The 14,947-nt window shown below is 55.3% G+C and overlaps 1 protein-coding gene across 2 annotated transcripts in view; it reads left to right on the top strand.

Moving 5' to 3' along the window:
- Positions 1 to 14,947, top strand: part of PLXDC1 (plexin domain containing 1) — a 57,863-nt gene that overhangs the window by 15,209 nt on the left and 27,707 nt on the right. For both annotated transcript variants that reach the window (XM_070393616.1, XM_070393615.1), the window contains exons 3-7: positions 10,777 to 10,920; positions 11,683 to 11,752; positions 12,327 to 12,449; positions 13,075 to 13,193; positions 14,147 to 14,246. In XM_070393616.1, the coding sequence (XP_070249717.1) occupies positions 10,777 to 10,920; positions 11,683 to 11,752; positions 12,327 to 12,449; positions 13,075 to 13,193; positions 14,147 to 14,246 (556 nt within the window). The remainder of the gene's footprint in view (positions 1 to 10,776; positions 10,921 to 11,682; positions 11,753 to 12,326; positions 12,450 to 13,074; positions 13,194 to 14,146; positions 14,247 to 14,947) is intronic.

Below are 14,947 nucleotides of genomic sequence, written 5' to 3'. Positions count from 1 at the left end.
AATGCTTAACCACTGAGCCATGCCAGTCGGGCAAAATTAGCCATTTTAAAGTGAAGTGTATTTAACACACCTCTGTCTAGTTCCAAACATTTTCATCACCCTAAGAGGAAATATTGAAATACTGTACCCTTAAAGCAATTGCTTCCCATCCTCCCCTCCCTTCAAGCCCCTGGCAACGACCAACCTGTGTTCTGTTCCTACGGATCTACCTAATCTAGAAGTTTCATATGTAAATGAGATCAGACGATATAGGACCTTTTGTGGCTGGTTTCTTTCACCTAGCACAATGTTTTTGAGGCTCATCTACTTTTATGCCCGAATAACATTCCATTGTTCAGATATACCGTATTTTGCTTATTCATTCACTTGTTCCTAGGCATTTGGGCTGTTTCCACCTGTTGGCTGTTGTGAACAGAGCTGCTATGAACATGTGTACATGTATTTGTTTGCGTACCTGTTTTCAACTATTTGGGGGTATATACCTCGGATGGAATTGCTGGGTCATCTGGTAATTCTATGTTTAGCTTACTCAGGTTGCACAGCTAGCGAGTGGCAGAGCCAGGACAAAAACCTAGGTCTTTCTGTCTTCGGGGTCTGAACGTTTAACCACTGTCTCCTCGTGGACAAAGATGAGGGACATATTGGCCGAAACAGAGGGTGCTTCTAGACCAGCGCTTTATAAACTTTATTGTGCGGAAGAATCTCTTGGGGAACTAGTTCAAATGCAGTTTTGATCCAGCAAGTTTGGGGTTAGGCCCAGGATTCTGCATGTCTGACAAGCTCCCCGGTGGTGCAGATGCCGCTGGTCCCCGGTGCGTACTTGGAGGAGCAGGGCTCTTGAAAATATTGCTGCCCTGGCCACCTTGGCTCAGTGGATAGAGCGTCAGCCTGCAGACTGAGGGGTCCCTGGTTCGATTCCGGCCAGGGGCACATGCCTGGGTTGCGGGCTTGATCCCCAGTAGGGGGCGTGCAGGAGGCAGCCGATCAGTGATTCTCTCTCATCATTGATGTTTCTGTCTCTCCTTCTTCCTTCCTCTCTGAAATCAATAAAGAAATATATTTTTTAAAAAATAAAATAAAATAAAATATTGCTGTTGGTGTGGTAAGGCCTCATGGAATGGTAGAGGAGGGGCTCGGGTGCCCCTACCCCGCTCATCCCATCAGCTCCTCCTGGGTTGAGCCCAGCTGCCTGGAGCTGACATGCCTGGCTGGCCCGGCCTCTCCCGCAGGCCCTGCGGGATGCCCTTGGTTGTCTGCCCTGGCATTTCCACCTGCCAGTTGGCAGGCAGGTGGTGGGCCGATGGTGACAGCTTAGCCGGAATCCCTGTCCAGAACCGTCTTGAGCTCAGCCAAGGTAAATGCTGCCCCGCTGTCAGAAATGAAGTGTTGGCAGGCTTCCGGCATGAATAATTGAGACAGAGGGACACTGTAACAGCAGACGTTTAGGATGGAGCTGGGGATGGCGCTGAGGAGGCAGCCGCCACAATCAAATCCTTTTCCTAGAAAGATCCAACATCAGCATCACAGCTCCCACTCGTCCAGCATCTGCCGAGGGCCAGGCCCTGGGCTGGGGGCTCACCATCGACGTGTTCGGTGGAAGCCTTTCACGGACTCGGCGCAGACACTCGGGAGGGAGAGCCATGCTTGGCTCAGACGATTTTCCAGTGGCTCCCGGTTTTGAACTCGGGTCTGTCTGATGCCACAGCCCCTGCACTGGATCCCAGAGCGGTGGTTTTCAAACTGCACTCCACGGAACCCTCAGGGTTCCCATAGGTGCTTCCTGGCTGCTGTGGATTGAGGGCGCAGAGAAGGTAGTAGCTCAGCCGGGCCCCAGGCCCTTCTCTTTCCTTCTCCCAGAGTGGCCGCCCTCTGATGGGAGTCATGTACAGAGCGTCCATGGAAGATGAATTGGGAGAAAGGATTTCATGGCCCCAAATGTTTGAAATCACATCCTCATGCTGCTTCCTCAGACGAAGGGGGATTGTGGACCAGGGCTTCTCGCCTGGTTCCCTCTGGTGGACTTGCCAAGTGGTCTGGCTTTGCTCCCTGGCCCTTTGTAAGGTCAGGCCGCCCATCCTAGCTCCAGCCTCCAGCCTGAGGTGCCTGGAGGGCTGCCCGCTGGAGGGAGGGGGCTGCCCCACAGACACAGGTCAAATGCGGGGACGGCTGTGAGGTGGGTGACTTCCTCAGGCAAGCGAACTGCCAAGCACAGGCCTCTGTATCCTTTTGAAGAGACATATCTATGGGCCACAGTGAAGAAGCCATTGGACTGACTGGCCTGAGGAGGCCCTTAGGACCTTGTATTAATTAGGGGGCAAACTCAGTTCTTGTAACAACTGCCGAGGCACTTAGACTTGAGAGAAATGTATTCATTCTCTCACCGGTCACAGTGAGAGCATAAGTAGGCAGGGGTTGATGTAGTGCATCTCCATGCTGTTGGAGACCCAGCTTTCTTCTACAATAAGTGCCTTCCACTTTGTGGTCCAAAATGGCTGCTGCGGCTCCCACCATCACATCTGCATCCCGGCCAACGGTTACCGAGCAAGGCGAGGGCCCCTCATTCCCATTGAGGGCAGTCATTCTGCCCGCCTTCCATTGGCCAGACAGCCATTTCGCCACGCCAGCTGTAAGGAGGGCTGGGAAAAGTCTAACTGGGTGGCGATGTGCTTCTCTAAAATCGGGAGGTTCTGCTACTAAAGGAAGAAGGAGAGGATGGTCATTGGTTGGGCTCAGTGGATAGAGCGTCTAGGCCTCAGCTGCGGACTGAGGGGTCCCGGGTTCGATTCCAGTCACGGGCACATGCCTGGGTTATGGGCTAGATCCCCAATATGGGGCGTGCAGAAGGCAGCTGATCGATGATTCTCTCTCATCATTGATGCTTCTCTCTCTCCCTCTCTCCTCCTCTCTGAAATCAATAAAAATATATTTAAACACACATACGCACACAAAACACTGCTGGTGCCAGTGGCAGCATGATCAGGGGCCTGCAGTGGTAGAGGGGAGGTGCCACCAGGTTTGGAGAATTCCAGACCACGTGACTCTTGTCCAGTGGTCACTCAAGAAGCCGGCAGCTTGCCATTCGGTTTGGACCCTCCCCTGACCTTTCCTCCCCTGGCATGTTGCTAGTCATGTGGCAGACCCCCTTAGAGCAGAGGTTCTCAACCTTCTGGCCCTTTAAATACAGTTCCTCATGTTGTGACCCAACCATAAAATTATTTTCGTTGTTATTTCATAACTGTAATGTTGCTACTGTTATGAATCATAATGTAAATATCTGATATGCAGGATGGTCTTAGGCGACCCCTGTGAAAGCGTCGTTCGACCGCCAAAGGGGTCGCGACCCACAGGTTGAGAACCGCTGCCCTTAGAGGATGAAGTGGGGGTGGGGCACGCCAAAGAATGGATTCCTGTGACTCCCGGGTGGGCCCCTGCATGAACACCCCCTTAAGCATTACGCCCCCAGGACAACGAGATCCTGGCCTCATCACGTCCATCTAGGCCTCAGCTGTGTTTCAGCCCCAGGCCCAGAAAAGCTGCGAAACCAGACAAGCGAAGCTATGGCTGACCTCAGGGCCAGCTGCATTGACTAATGACCCCCTGTCCTGGAGCCGAGCTGACCAATCAGTGGAAACCACGACCCAGAAAGGACACACCTGGAAAGCTGATGAATATTCTATTGAGATCCACCCTATAAAGCCCTCGGGCAGGGCGGAGGACCCAGCAGGGCTCTCACTCCTAAGAGCCAGCCCTCACCTTTAACTTCCCTCTCTTCCTCTCCCGGAAGCAAGTCACCATCATTTCCTCTCCTAAGCTCCCTTTCTTCGCCTCTGTAGTTTGTTTCCTGAACCCACTTCTTCTATGGCTCTCTTCTACCTCTGTGGCTTCTAAATAGACTTTCTCTCATGAAAAAAAACAAAGAAGAAGAAGCAGCAGCCAGCAGTGATTGACTTTGTAGAATCAAAAAACCTTGGGGGCCGGGCGTTGCCAGGGGAAAGTTCTCTCAGAAGCGGGGTTTCTCACTTCCGTCTTCTCATTCTCTTCCCATTTGGACTCGCACTGTCTGTGCTGGAGCAGGGCTATCGGGGTGTCCCTGGAAGTCCTTCCTCTGATCACCCCGTGAGCAAGACTGTTCTGGTCAGGGCCCTTTTGGTTCCAAGGAGCCACTTGAGCCGTCTCGGGAGAAAGGTTTATATTGAGGGTGCAGGGACCTACTCTGGGCTCCGGGGTGGAGATGAAGGACCTGAAAAGCTGTTGGGAACCAGGGCTGCCGTCTGTCTCTCTAGTTTCTGCCCCCCGCCCGCCTCAAATCCCGTCTCCTTTTCACGTACCCAGCACATACGTATTGAAGTCAGATGCCTGTAAGGTCCTCCTTCTCTTTCCTGTGGACCGACCGGCCGTTGCACTCAGGACAATACCCTGTTGACATCAGAGTCACCATGTCCCCTGCGTGCTGCCCTGCTGGGCTGCCAGCCACCTGCCCGAAGGCATTTCTCCCACGTTGACGCTGAGGGGAGCCAGGCTGCTCGTCCTGGCCCCGAAACGTCCCCCATGTTAGCTTCACTTCCCAGAGAAGTGCTTGTTAACGTAAAAACATTCAAACCTGCAAAGAATTTTTGTGAGTTTATTGGAGCCACCTGTCGACAATTGCCGGGAAGCAGTATCTCAACGGGTTGGGATTGGGATAATGCTCCAGAGAACGCCGTGTTTTCCATCTATTTTTATACATTGCAGTCGAAGGAGGGGACGTAGGTGGGTTATGTGAAATCTATTGGTGATAGATTAGAGAGGAGGCAGAAAGCAGAGCGGGCAAGCCCCTGGGATTGGATAAGAAGTCAAATGAAAGACACATACTTAGGGGGTGCAGGGTAGTTAATAGTCAACAACTAACAAGATAACAGCAACAATGAAGGAATTTGTGTTGTCTGTCCTGGCGCCCAGGCACACTAGGTTATGCCCCAAGGGGTCCAGAAAAAGGGAAGTTACAAGTTACCCAGACATTTCAAGGATATGTTATCCTAGATGCTAAAAGACAGTAGGCTCAACTAAGGTAAAAAATGGATCTCATCAGGGGAAATACCGGCCTAGGACATGACTACCCACCATAACTGCTTGTAGTTAAAGTTTTAATTTCAGCCCATCCTTTGTGGTTACTTTAGGTCTTTAAGTTTGCAAGGCTGCCATGCAGGCCTTCCCTGAGCTTGTCAGGTCAGCATGTAGCCTCTCCCCACCCCCACCCCACCCCCCTGCCGCCCCCTCCCTCCACAAGCTTGAGGAATCGGGAGACGCCTTCCCGTGTGCAGGTTGTCCCAGCAATGGGAATGCTTTCTATGGACTTGGGTTCCCAGAGGGGGCAGCGGGTCCTTCACAAGAGGTTTTGGTGCCGCCTGACATCGGGGGTGGGGGGAAGCTCTCCTTGCTGGAGCCACGCCGCACATTCTCCGTGCAGCCTGCGGCACCACCAGCTGTGGGATCTGTGTGATTGAGCTCACGTGGCAGGCAGACTCCTGACACCTACAATATGCTCGGTGCCAGGCAGGTGCTAGGGGTGAGGAGGAGAATGCGCCACGGTCCCTGAGCTCTGTGCTCCTTAAAGGACCCGTGCTGGTCCCTCTGATGGGACACATTTTAACCCATGACAGCCAGGTGGCCTAAGTCTTCGTCTCGTGGGGCAGTGAATTAAAGGCCTGAGAAGCAGTAAACAGAGGGAAAGGCACCATGTTTGAGACTGACCTGGTTGCAGATAGATACGTAGGCCTCAGTTTCTCCACTTAGGAAACGGGACTCATGTTGGTACTCACCAGCCAGGGTTGTCATGCGGTGATGCATCTGAAATGCAAGTGTCACAGCTCTGCCAACGCTGGCGGCCTTTCTCTTTCCTCCAGTTCCCCCAGCACCCTCCCCCACAACCCTTTGGACTTTGTTCTTGGCTCTGCCCAGGAGTGACCCCCGCTCCAAGCTGTCCCTTCCTCTCTAGGCCGAAGTTTGGCCTCCCCCATCACCATGGAGCATCCCCGGGCTAGGGCTCTAGAATCTAGAGACAGCTTCTGGCTCACTGGCCTGGGGACCCTCAGTCACCCGCCAAGAGCGGTGGTGGTGGTGCTGGGGCTTGTGTGGGACTCGGGCAGGTTCGGCGTGGTGCCGCGCCCGGAGGCAGCTCTTCCTCGGGTAGACCCACTGCACTTGGCACTTCCGAGGCCTGAAGCAGAGCCTGGGCCTCAGCCACTGGGCCTGCGTGTGGTCGTCTGTGCAGGTACCTGCTGGCTCACGGGAGAGAAACTGTTTAGGACAGTGGTTCTCAACCTTCCTAACGCCGAGACCCTTTAATACAGTTCCTCATGTTGTGGTGACCCCCAATTTCATTGTTACAAATTGAACATAAAGCGTGGTGATTAATCACAAAAACAATATGTAATTACATATGTGTTTTCCAGTGGTCTTAGGTGACCCCTGTGAAAGGGTCGTTCGACCCCCAAAGGGGTCGCGACCCACAGGTTGAGAACCGCTGGTTTAGGAGGTAGAGGCAGCAGCTTCTCGAGTCGTAGACAAAGACCTTTTGTCAGTGAAGACGCCTCTGTGTGTCCTTGGGAACTCCAAGAGTGAGGTGATTCTGTCCGAGAAGCCCCCCGCAGCACCAGCCTGGCTCCTCAGGGGAGCAGGACCAGCTGGGGGTGGGCCATTTTCCTTCGTGGGAAATAGAGGAGTCGGAGCAACGGGCTGGTGAGCTGCGTCCCCAGTCACCCCACTACTTGCCTCTTAGGCGAGGCAGCGAGACACATGTCAGCATGTTTGGGCTTCACAGCGGCAGAGCGTGGCTTCTGTCCGGGCCTCATTTCCACCGCGTGCGGTTCAGTGCACACTCTCCCGGGGGGAGTCCCCGGAAGCAGGGGATGGAAACGGGCCCCTTCGCCCAGCCTGCAGCCAGCGCGTCAAGCACAGGCCTGCTCGGGCTCCCCGTGGGCAGCTGCATGCAATGGACCCCTCCACTACCGCCAGCACCTGGGCCCTGCTCGCTGCTGTCCTGCCTTGTTTGGTGACGCCACGCCGTCCAGCCACCAGAATACGTGGCGGCAGCAATCAGACCGGGTGGGCACGCCTTGGACGCACTATACTATGAAACTCGGAATGGTCACTCATTCATTAACAAATCCTCCAACTCAGCACCTACTCCGTGCTTCAACTCCAGAGATAAAGGCTGACCTCACCTATGGGCAACTTGTCGGAAAGGCAGGTGTGGAGATAAGTCTGAAAGCCAAATAAATCACCAGGAGTGTGTGGCCCGTGGAGCGGGAGAAGCCCAGGGGGTGACGAGAGTGTAACCGGGGTTTCAGGGAGGCAAGGACTGCGAAGCTGAGGCCCGAGGCACGGGAAGGGGAGGCGGCTTCTGACTGGAAGAGGCACAGGAAGTGCCAGGGTCCTGAGACAGACAAGCACTGGACGAGTTCAGAAACCGAGAGAAGCGGAGCTGGGCTGGAGTGCAGAGAGCAGGGGAAGGGAGGGTGTGTGTGTGTAACTGAAGGCTGAATCCAAGGACCTAACGAGCATCCCTCATCAGGGGCCCAGGTTCCAACCAGCTCTTTCCGCCACCATCCTTAGATTGTGGCTCTTGTCCTCATGCTCACAGGATGGCTGCCGGAGCTCCATCCATCACACCTCCATTCCAGGCAGGGATAAGAAGGGCAAAGGCAAGAGGGCCAAGCAGTCGAATTTGACCTCTTTCAAAAGGCGCCACTAGAACCTTCCGTTTGTCTCATTGGCCAGCCCCTGTCCCATGTCACATGTGTCGCACGTAACCCATCCAGGGGATGAGGTTTCTAGCTGGCTCCGTTGCTGCTGCTCCAGAATCCATGTTCTGCTCGTGAAGAAGTGGAGGGGGAATGGAGAGTGGGTAGGCAACATCCGGGCCTGCCCCGCCAGGCCTAGTGAGTCGTGGTGCGGAGTGTGGCCTTCAATCTGAGAGCAGCTGGGCAGCCACAGGGCAGCGACACAGGATGGGGAGACGACTCGGGGTCACCCCGCTTGAGCCACAGCCGCACCCCGTGGGCAAATGCCTTTGTTTCCAAATGACCACAGACTGGGTGGCTGACAACAGCAGCAATGTATTCTCACAGCCTTGGAGGCCAGGAGCCTGAATCGAGCCGCCAGCCAGGCCATGGTCCCTCTCAGGGCTCAGGGAAGAGTCCTGCCTCGCGTCTCGTAGCTTCTGGTGGCTCCTGGCACCCCTGGGTGTTCCTTGGCTCATAAGCTGCCTCACCCCGATTTCTGTCTGTTGTCTCATGGCCTTCTTCCCTGTGTGGCCGCTGTGGCTCTGTAAACAGGTCTCCCTCTCCTTCCTCTTATGAGGACATCCATCATTGGAACTAGGGCCTGCTAAGACTCTATTTCCAAATAAGGTCACAGTCGCAGGTACGGGGTTGGGGCTGGAACATCCATCCGTCTCTGTGAGACACAGTGTGTCTGAGGAGAGCACACAGGAGTGGCCCCTAGACGCGGCTTTGCTCTGCTGGGCCACCCACTTCCCCCTCACCCGCAGTCATGAAAAGGTGCCCAGGAATTAGGGAGACGGTTTATTTCCAACTTTTCAACCCAATGCCAGGCACCGGTCCCTTCTTCTCTTATAAAAGGTCAGAAGGGCCCAGCTGGCATGGCTCAGTGGTTGAGCATTGACCTAGGAACCAGGTCAACGGCTCAACTCCCGGTCAGAGCCCATGCCCAGGTTGCGGGCTTGATCCCCAGTGAGGGGCATGCAGGAGGCAGCCAATCAATGATTCTCTGTCACCATTGATGTTTCTATCTCTCTTTTCCTTCCTCTCTGAAATCTATAAAAACATATTTAAAACAAAAACAAGACGTTGCTGGTTCAATTCCCGGTCATGGCACATGCCCGGGTTTGGGGCTCGTTCCCAGTAGGGGGCGTGCAGAAGGCATCTGATAGATGATGCTTCTCATTGATGTTTCTATCTCTCTATCCCCTTCCTCTCTCTCTCTCAAAATCAATAAAAACATTTTTTTAAAAAGGTGAAGTTTAAGCTGAGCATTAAAGGAACAGGAATCGACCAGGGGGAGAAGGCAAGGAAGGTCATTTCAGGCAGGAGGATCAGCATGTGCAAAGGCCTGAGTGACCACTGGTGGCCCGAGCCTGCAGAGGACCTGGTCTGGTGGGTGGGGGCACAAGGATGCCCAGGGGAAGGAGAGAAGGAGAGAGAAGGGAAGCCAGGGAGAATGCAGAGCTGGCTACTGATGCGGCCTTGCATGCCAGGCTGAGGTTTGGGTTCTGTCACGAGGGCAGTGGGAGCCCCAGTGACTTGTGAGCAGAGCGATGTGGTTTTAAATATTTTAGATTTATTTGATGGACGTGAAACCAGGCAATGGTAGTGTGAAGTCTACCTCCCCCCCACCCCCACCCCGTCTACACGTGTCTGCTCATCTTCCCCAGCTCTGCCCGACCCAGATTCCCAGAGTGTCACTTGTCAGAAGAGCAGATCCTCCCTGCTGGGGGGTGGGGAGAGCAGGCATCCCGTCCCTGCTCATGCTGGGCCCAGGGCAAGGGCTGGCTGGGCAGCTGGCAGCTGGCAGAGCGAACGTGGTTTGCTCTGCTGTGTCTGCAGCCGCTGCTGCTGGGCAGCCTGATTGATGACCCACGACGCTCGGGGCTCCTCACGGGTCAGCAGCCCCATCTCTGCGGCAGCTGCCAAGTGAACCTGCCCGCTCTGCCTCCGTTTCTCCTAAGGCTGCCCGCCCCCCACCCCCCCTGCTGAAATGCTGTGACATCGTCCCCTCTTCTGGCTCTTCTACCCTCTCTGCCCACCATTTCCCGGCGTCTGCCATCCTGGCGCTGAACACTCCTGTGCCGGACAGGCCTTGCCGGAGTCACGCCTGGCAGCTGTGTTCTGGCTCGTTCTTTATTCTGTCCGCACTGGGCACAGAGTGGAGGTTAGAGGTTCTTCCTGCTTCTCCCCCTTTCTCAGCCCTGTAGTGACTGCAGTGTGGGCCCTGTGTCATCCCTCGGCGTGAGGGTCTGTGTCTGTGTGTTCTGTTTGCATAAGTCCCACCTCCTCCCTCAGCCTAGCAAGTCCCCAAGATCAAGGGCCCGCCTCCATCTTTAGACTGGCAGCTTCTAAGATGCACTGTTTTCTTCTCCCTTAAAAAGGCTACTCCGCTGGCATGGCTCAGTGGTTGAGCATCGACCTAGGAACCAGGAGGTCATGGTTCGATTCCCGGTCAGGGCACATGCCCAGGTTGCAGGCTCGATCCCCAGTGTGGGGCGTGCAGGAGGCAGCCGATCAATGATTCTCTCATCATTGATGTTTCTATCTCTCTCTCCATGTCCCTTCCTCTCTAAAATCAGCTATATATGTGCTACTTCCCAGAGCAGGGGAGCTCTCCCCCTCAGCCTGGGAGCTCCCTGAAGACGAGGGCTCTGTTTGGGGCTGCTCTGTCTGTTTCTCTTTGGTGCCTCAAGCCGAGCTCGCTTTACGGGGACTCGGGCTGCAGGCGAAGCCTCCTGGCCTCTCTGGGAATGGCAGGCGGAGCCTGAGGACAGCAGGTGTGGGTCTGGCTGGGGCCGGAGCTGCATGGGCACAGCTAGAGGCCAGGTACTAAGCTTTTGGAGGCCCAGGGGCTACCAGGCCTACGCCAGCCACCTGGGCCACCGGTCCAGCTTCCTGGGAGGGCCAGGATTTCTTGTATCCAGTGGTCTGGGCCGGGGAGGCACAGAGGTGGTTCCTGGCAGGCCTGACCCCTCATGCCTCCGGTGGGCTCTGTCTTGGGTGGTGACAGGAGGACAACCACAGCTACTATGTGTCTCGTCTGTACGGCCCCAGCGAGCCTCGCAGCCGGGAGCTGTGGGTGGACGTGGCCAAGGCCAACCGGAGCCACGTGAAGGTCCACAGAATCCTCTCCAACACCCACCGGCAGGCTTCGGTGAGTGCCCAGTTCCTGGCAGCGCTGCCCTGGGCCGGGAGGCTGGGGACCAACCCACACCGCCGGGTCAGTGGGCATGGCCTAGGGCAGTGATGGCGAACCTTTTGAGCTCGGCGTGTCAGCATTTTAAAAAACCCTAACTTGCCGAAACCGGTTTGGCTCAGTGGATAGAGCGTCGGCCTGCGGACTGAAAGGTCCCGGGTTCGATTCCGGTCAAGGGCACGTACATTGGTTGTGGGCACATCCCCAGTAGGAGATGTGCAGGAGGCAGCTGGTCGATGTTTCTCTCTCATCGATGTTTCTAACTCTCTATCCCTCTCCCTTCCTCTCTGTAAAAAATCAATAAAATATATTAAAAAAAAACAAAAAAACAAAAAAACAAAAAAAAACCCTAACTTAACTCTGGTGCCGTGTCACATATAGAAATTTTTTGATCTTTGCAACCATAGTAAAACAAAGACTTATATTTTTGATATTTATTTTATATATTTAAGTGCCATTTAACAAAGAAAAATCAACCAAAAAAATGAGTTCGCGTGTCACCTCTGACACGCGTGTCATAGGTTCGCCGTCACTGGCCTAGGGTCTGTGATCTGGGAGGTGCCTTCCGGGGGTTTCTGGGTGGTTTGGCCAGAGTTGGGGTGCCCACCTGTGGTCTGGCAGCCTGCCCCCCGCCCTGTCCAGACAAGCATGAAGTAGTGTAGACGCCCAGCCCCCTGGCCGGTAGCCTGGCCCCTGCTGACTCTCTCCCATCCCCCGCAGAGAGTGGTCTTGTCCTTTGATTTCCCTTTCTACGGGCATCCTCTGCGGCAGATCACCATAGCAACCGGAGGTAAGGCTGTGCCAGTAGGGCTGGGGGAGGATTTGGAGCTCTCAGCCGGAACTTGGGGGCCCTACCTGGGGAGGGTCATTGGAGATGGAATGCAGAGGGACCCACCATTGGCTGTCTCGGGAGCCCACTCTAGGAGGGAGGTCAGGGATTGTGTCCGAATACCTCCGTCTCATCAGCAGACGTGTCCGTGTGCGTGTGTGTGTGTGTGTGTGTGTGTGTCCCTCTGGGCCAGCTCAAGCAGGTGTGGGCAGTCCCTGTGGTCCCTGTGCTTCTGAGTCTGTGATTGGGAGGGGAAGGGAGACGGCTCTGAGCAGGAGCCCATCTTTGATTCCTGTGCATGTTCCCAGGGAAAGGGAAAGGGGGGATTTGTGCCTCCTGAGGGGCAGGGAGGACCTTCTCTGGTCTGGGACCCTTTTGCTTCATACACACCTGACCCTGAGCCCACCCATTGGGCCGAGGGGACAGAGGTTCAAGCCTTGCCTGCCTGCACTGCTCCTTCTGCCCTTGGGGGACGAGCCTAGGAGCGACCCCTCTGGGCCATGGCCGGTGGTTCCTCTGCGCTTCTCCCCTCCAGGCTTCATCTTCACTGGTGACGTGACCCATCGGATGCTCACGGCGACTCAGTACGTGGCCCCGCTCATGGCCAACTTCAACCCCGGCTACTCCGACAACTCCACAGTGGCTTACTTTGACAATGGTGAGGCCAGACGGCAGAGTTTAAGTCCCCTCGCACCAGGGCTCCCCTGGCCCAGCCCCGTTAGATACGTGCAAGGCCCAGAGAGGGCCAGGGACTTGGCACAGTCACACAGCAAGCCAGCCACCCCACCTCTCTGTACTGTTTCCTCGCCTGTAAGCTGGTGACAGGATGCCGGCTCCTAGCAGGATCTGAGGAGATAATGAGATGAACACGCTTGGCTCTTCGTAGCGGTGAAACAAATACTAGAGACCTTTATTATTTCTTATTCTCGCCATGTTGTCCCCCAAGCACCCACCTTCCCATCCCAGAACTGGCATTCCTTCTATTGCTCCTCCTTTTTATCTCAAGGGTCGGGATAGGCAGGAGGCAGGAAGGGGCGTGCCTGGGGTGAGAGATGCTCAGGCATGGTATCTGGGGCTGAAATAGGGTGTTCTGGTTCCTCCCCAGCGTGGGAGCCAGGCTGATGTTGGTGGGTTGCCCAGCTCCTGCCTTCAGTCAAATTTGCAAACTGCCCCCATCGTCCCTACGGGGCCCCACCCTTGACAATCCACGCAGGCCACTGTTCCTGCAGCGCCCTCCCCCTCCACCACCTCCCTGACAGCCAGGTCTCTGCTGCTCTCCACAGGGACCGTCTTTGTTGTTCAGTGGGACCATGTCTACCTCCAAGGCCGGGAGGACAGGGGCAGCTTCACCTTCCAGGCGGCTCTGCACCGTGACGGCCGCATTGTGTTTGGCTACAAAGAGGTGAGTGAGAGAGGCCTGGGTCCCGGGGAGCTGTTTTCCTGTTCAGCAAGCACTTGTAGGGAATCTGAACTGTGCCTGGCAGAGGGCGTGGTGCTGGGGATCCGCAGTTCGTAAGGTGGTTGTGACCCCTGCCCTCATAGAGGGTCAGTCTTGTTGAGACGATGGTCAGCAATTTCAGAGACAGATGTAGAATTGTCACGGTAACAAGAGGTCCTAAGCAGAGGTGCCTGGTGCCATGGGAGCATGTCATGGGTTCTTTCTCTCAGTGGGGGCCGGGAGAGGCTCCTAAGGAAAAGAGTTAAAATCTGCAGGAGGCATAGGAGTTAAGGAAGCGAAGAGGAGAGTGAGGTGTGTTCCGGGAGGAAGAAAAGCATGTGCAAAGGTCCTGTGACAGGGTGGATCCTGGCTGGTACACAGTACTGAGAGAAGGCAGCACGGCCGGAGGGGAGAGAGTGAGGGGCAAGACAGGGCAAGGGCACACCCGATTTGCCCTCCACAAAGGTCATTCTGGCTTCTGAGCGGAGAACAGATTGTTGGGGGCTCAGAGGGAATGCTGGGGGATGAGTTAGGAAAGAGATGTTGCCAATTTGGAGTCTGGTGGGGGACGGTTGAGAGAACTAGGCAGGTTTGAGAGCCAGTTAGCTGGTTAATTAACAGGATTTAGAGATGTATTAGATGGAAGAGGGGGGGAATGAAGAAAAGGGAAGGGCAGGGGTGACTCCCAGGCCTGCGGGGAGATGCCATTCACGAAGATGGAGTGTAGAGCAAGGAAATGTGCTGGGGGTGGTGTGGGGAAGACTTGACATTTGAATGGGGGAGGCCTTGGGTATGAGAGGTCTCCACACCCTCCAGGAGGCGGTGCCAAGCAGGCAAGTGGGGCTGGGGCTCTGAGGGGAAGCTAGGCTGGCCCGAGAGGGCTTGGGGATAGATGGAGCCTCTTCTCCCTGCTGCAGATCCCCATGTCTGTCCTGGAAATCAGCTCCTCCCAGCACCCCGTCAAAGCCGGCCTATCAGACGCCTTCATGACGCTCAATACGTCCCCTGACGTTCCAGGTGAGTCCCCAGGGAGCCAGCAGAGAGCTCCACTGGGTTGGACTCAGCTCACACGGACCCAGGCTGGGGGTGGGGGTGGTGGGGAGCAGGTGGATGGGTGGAGAGTTGAATGGGACTGAGGGAAGAAAGGGGGCGTCTCGAGGTCCCAAGGCATCTTCATTAAAGCAGAGAAACCGTTTTCCCAATAAAAGCTCAGCAGGAGGCACTGCTCTGGTTATTGGAGGCAGATGAGCCGGGGCCCTGCCACTCAGCACCCCTCATTTAGAGAAGCTCCAGACACCAAGTTAGGGTTTACGAGTCTCCCCAGAACACAGCCATCATTGCCTCCCCACCCACCCCAGGTGATGGGAGGAACATCACAGGGGGCTCAGGGGACAGAAAAATCAGGGTTCTCTCCCATCCCTTACCCCCACCCCAGTTTCCCTTTCTGAGGCAACCAGGGCTACCAGGTTATTTCTAGAGCTACAAGCCCTCAGATAAGTGTGTACATACATTTAACACAAATGGTGGTCTATGATGCTATGTTCTCCTGAGCAAAGTACATCCTGCCCCTCGTTCCACGCCAGCACATTTCTCATCCTGTCCACTGGCTGCGTGATACCCACGGCATGGACGTCCTTAACCAGTTCCCTGTGTGCAAACTTTTCAGTTGTTTCTAATCTTTTGCTGCAACAAATAATGCTGCAATGGCCCGAGTTTGG

This window comes from Myotis yumanensis, unplaced genomic scaffold (assembly GCF_028538775.1).
Source record: "Myotis yumanensis isolate MYYU_CA2020_CCGP unplaced genomic scaffold, mMyoYum1.0.hap1 SCAF_16, whole genome shotgun sequence".
NCBI lineage: Eukaryota > Metazoa > Chordata > Mammalia > Chiroptera > Vespertilionidae > Myotis > Myotis yumanensis.
This window is presented reverse-complemented; position numbering and strand designations above follow the sequence as displayed.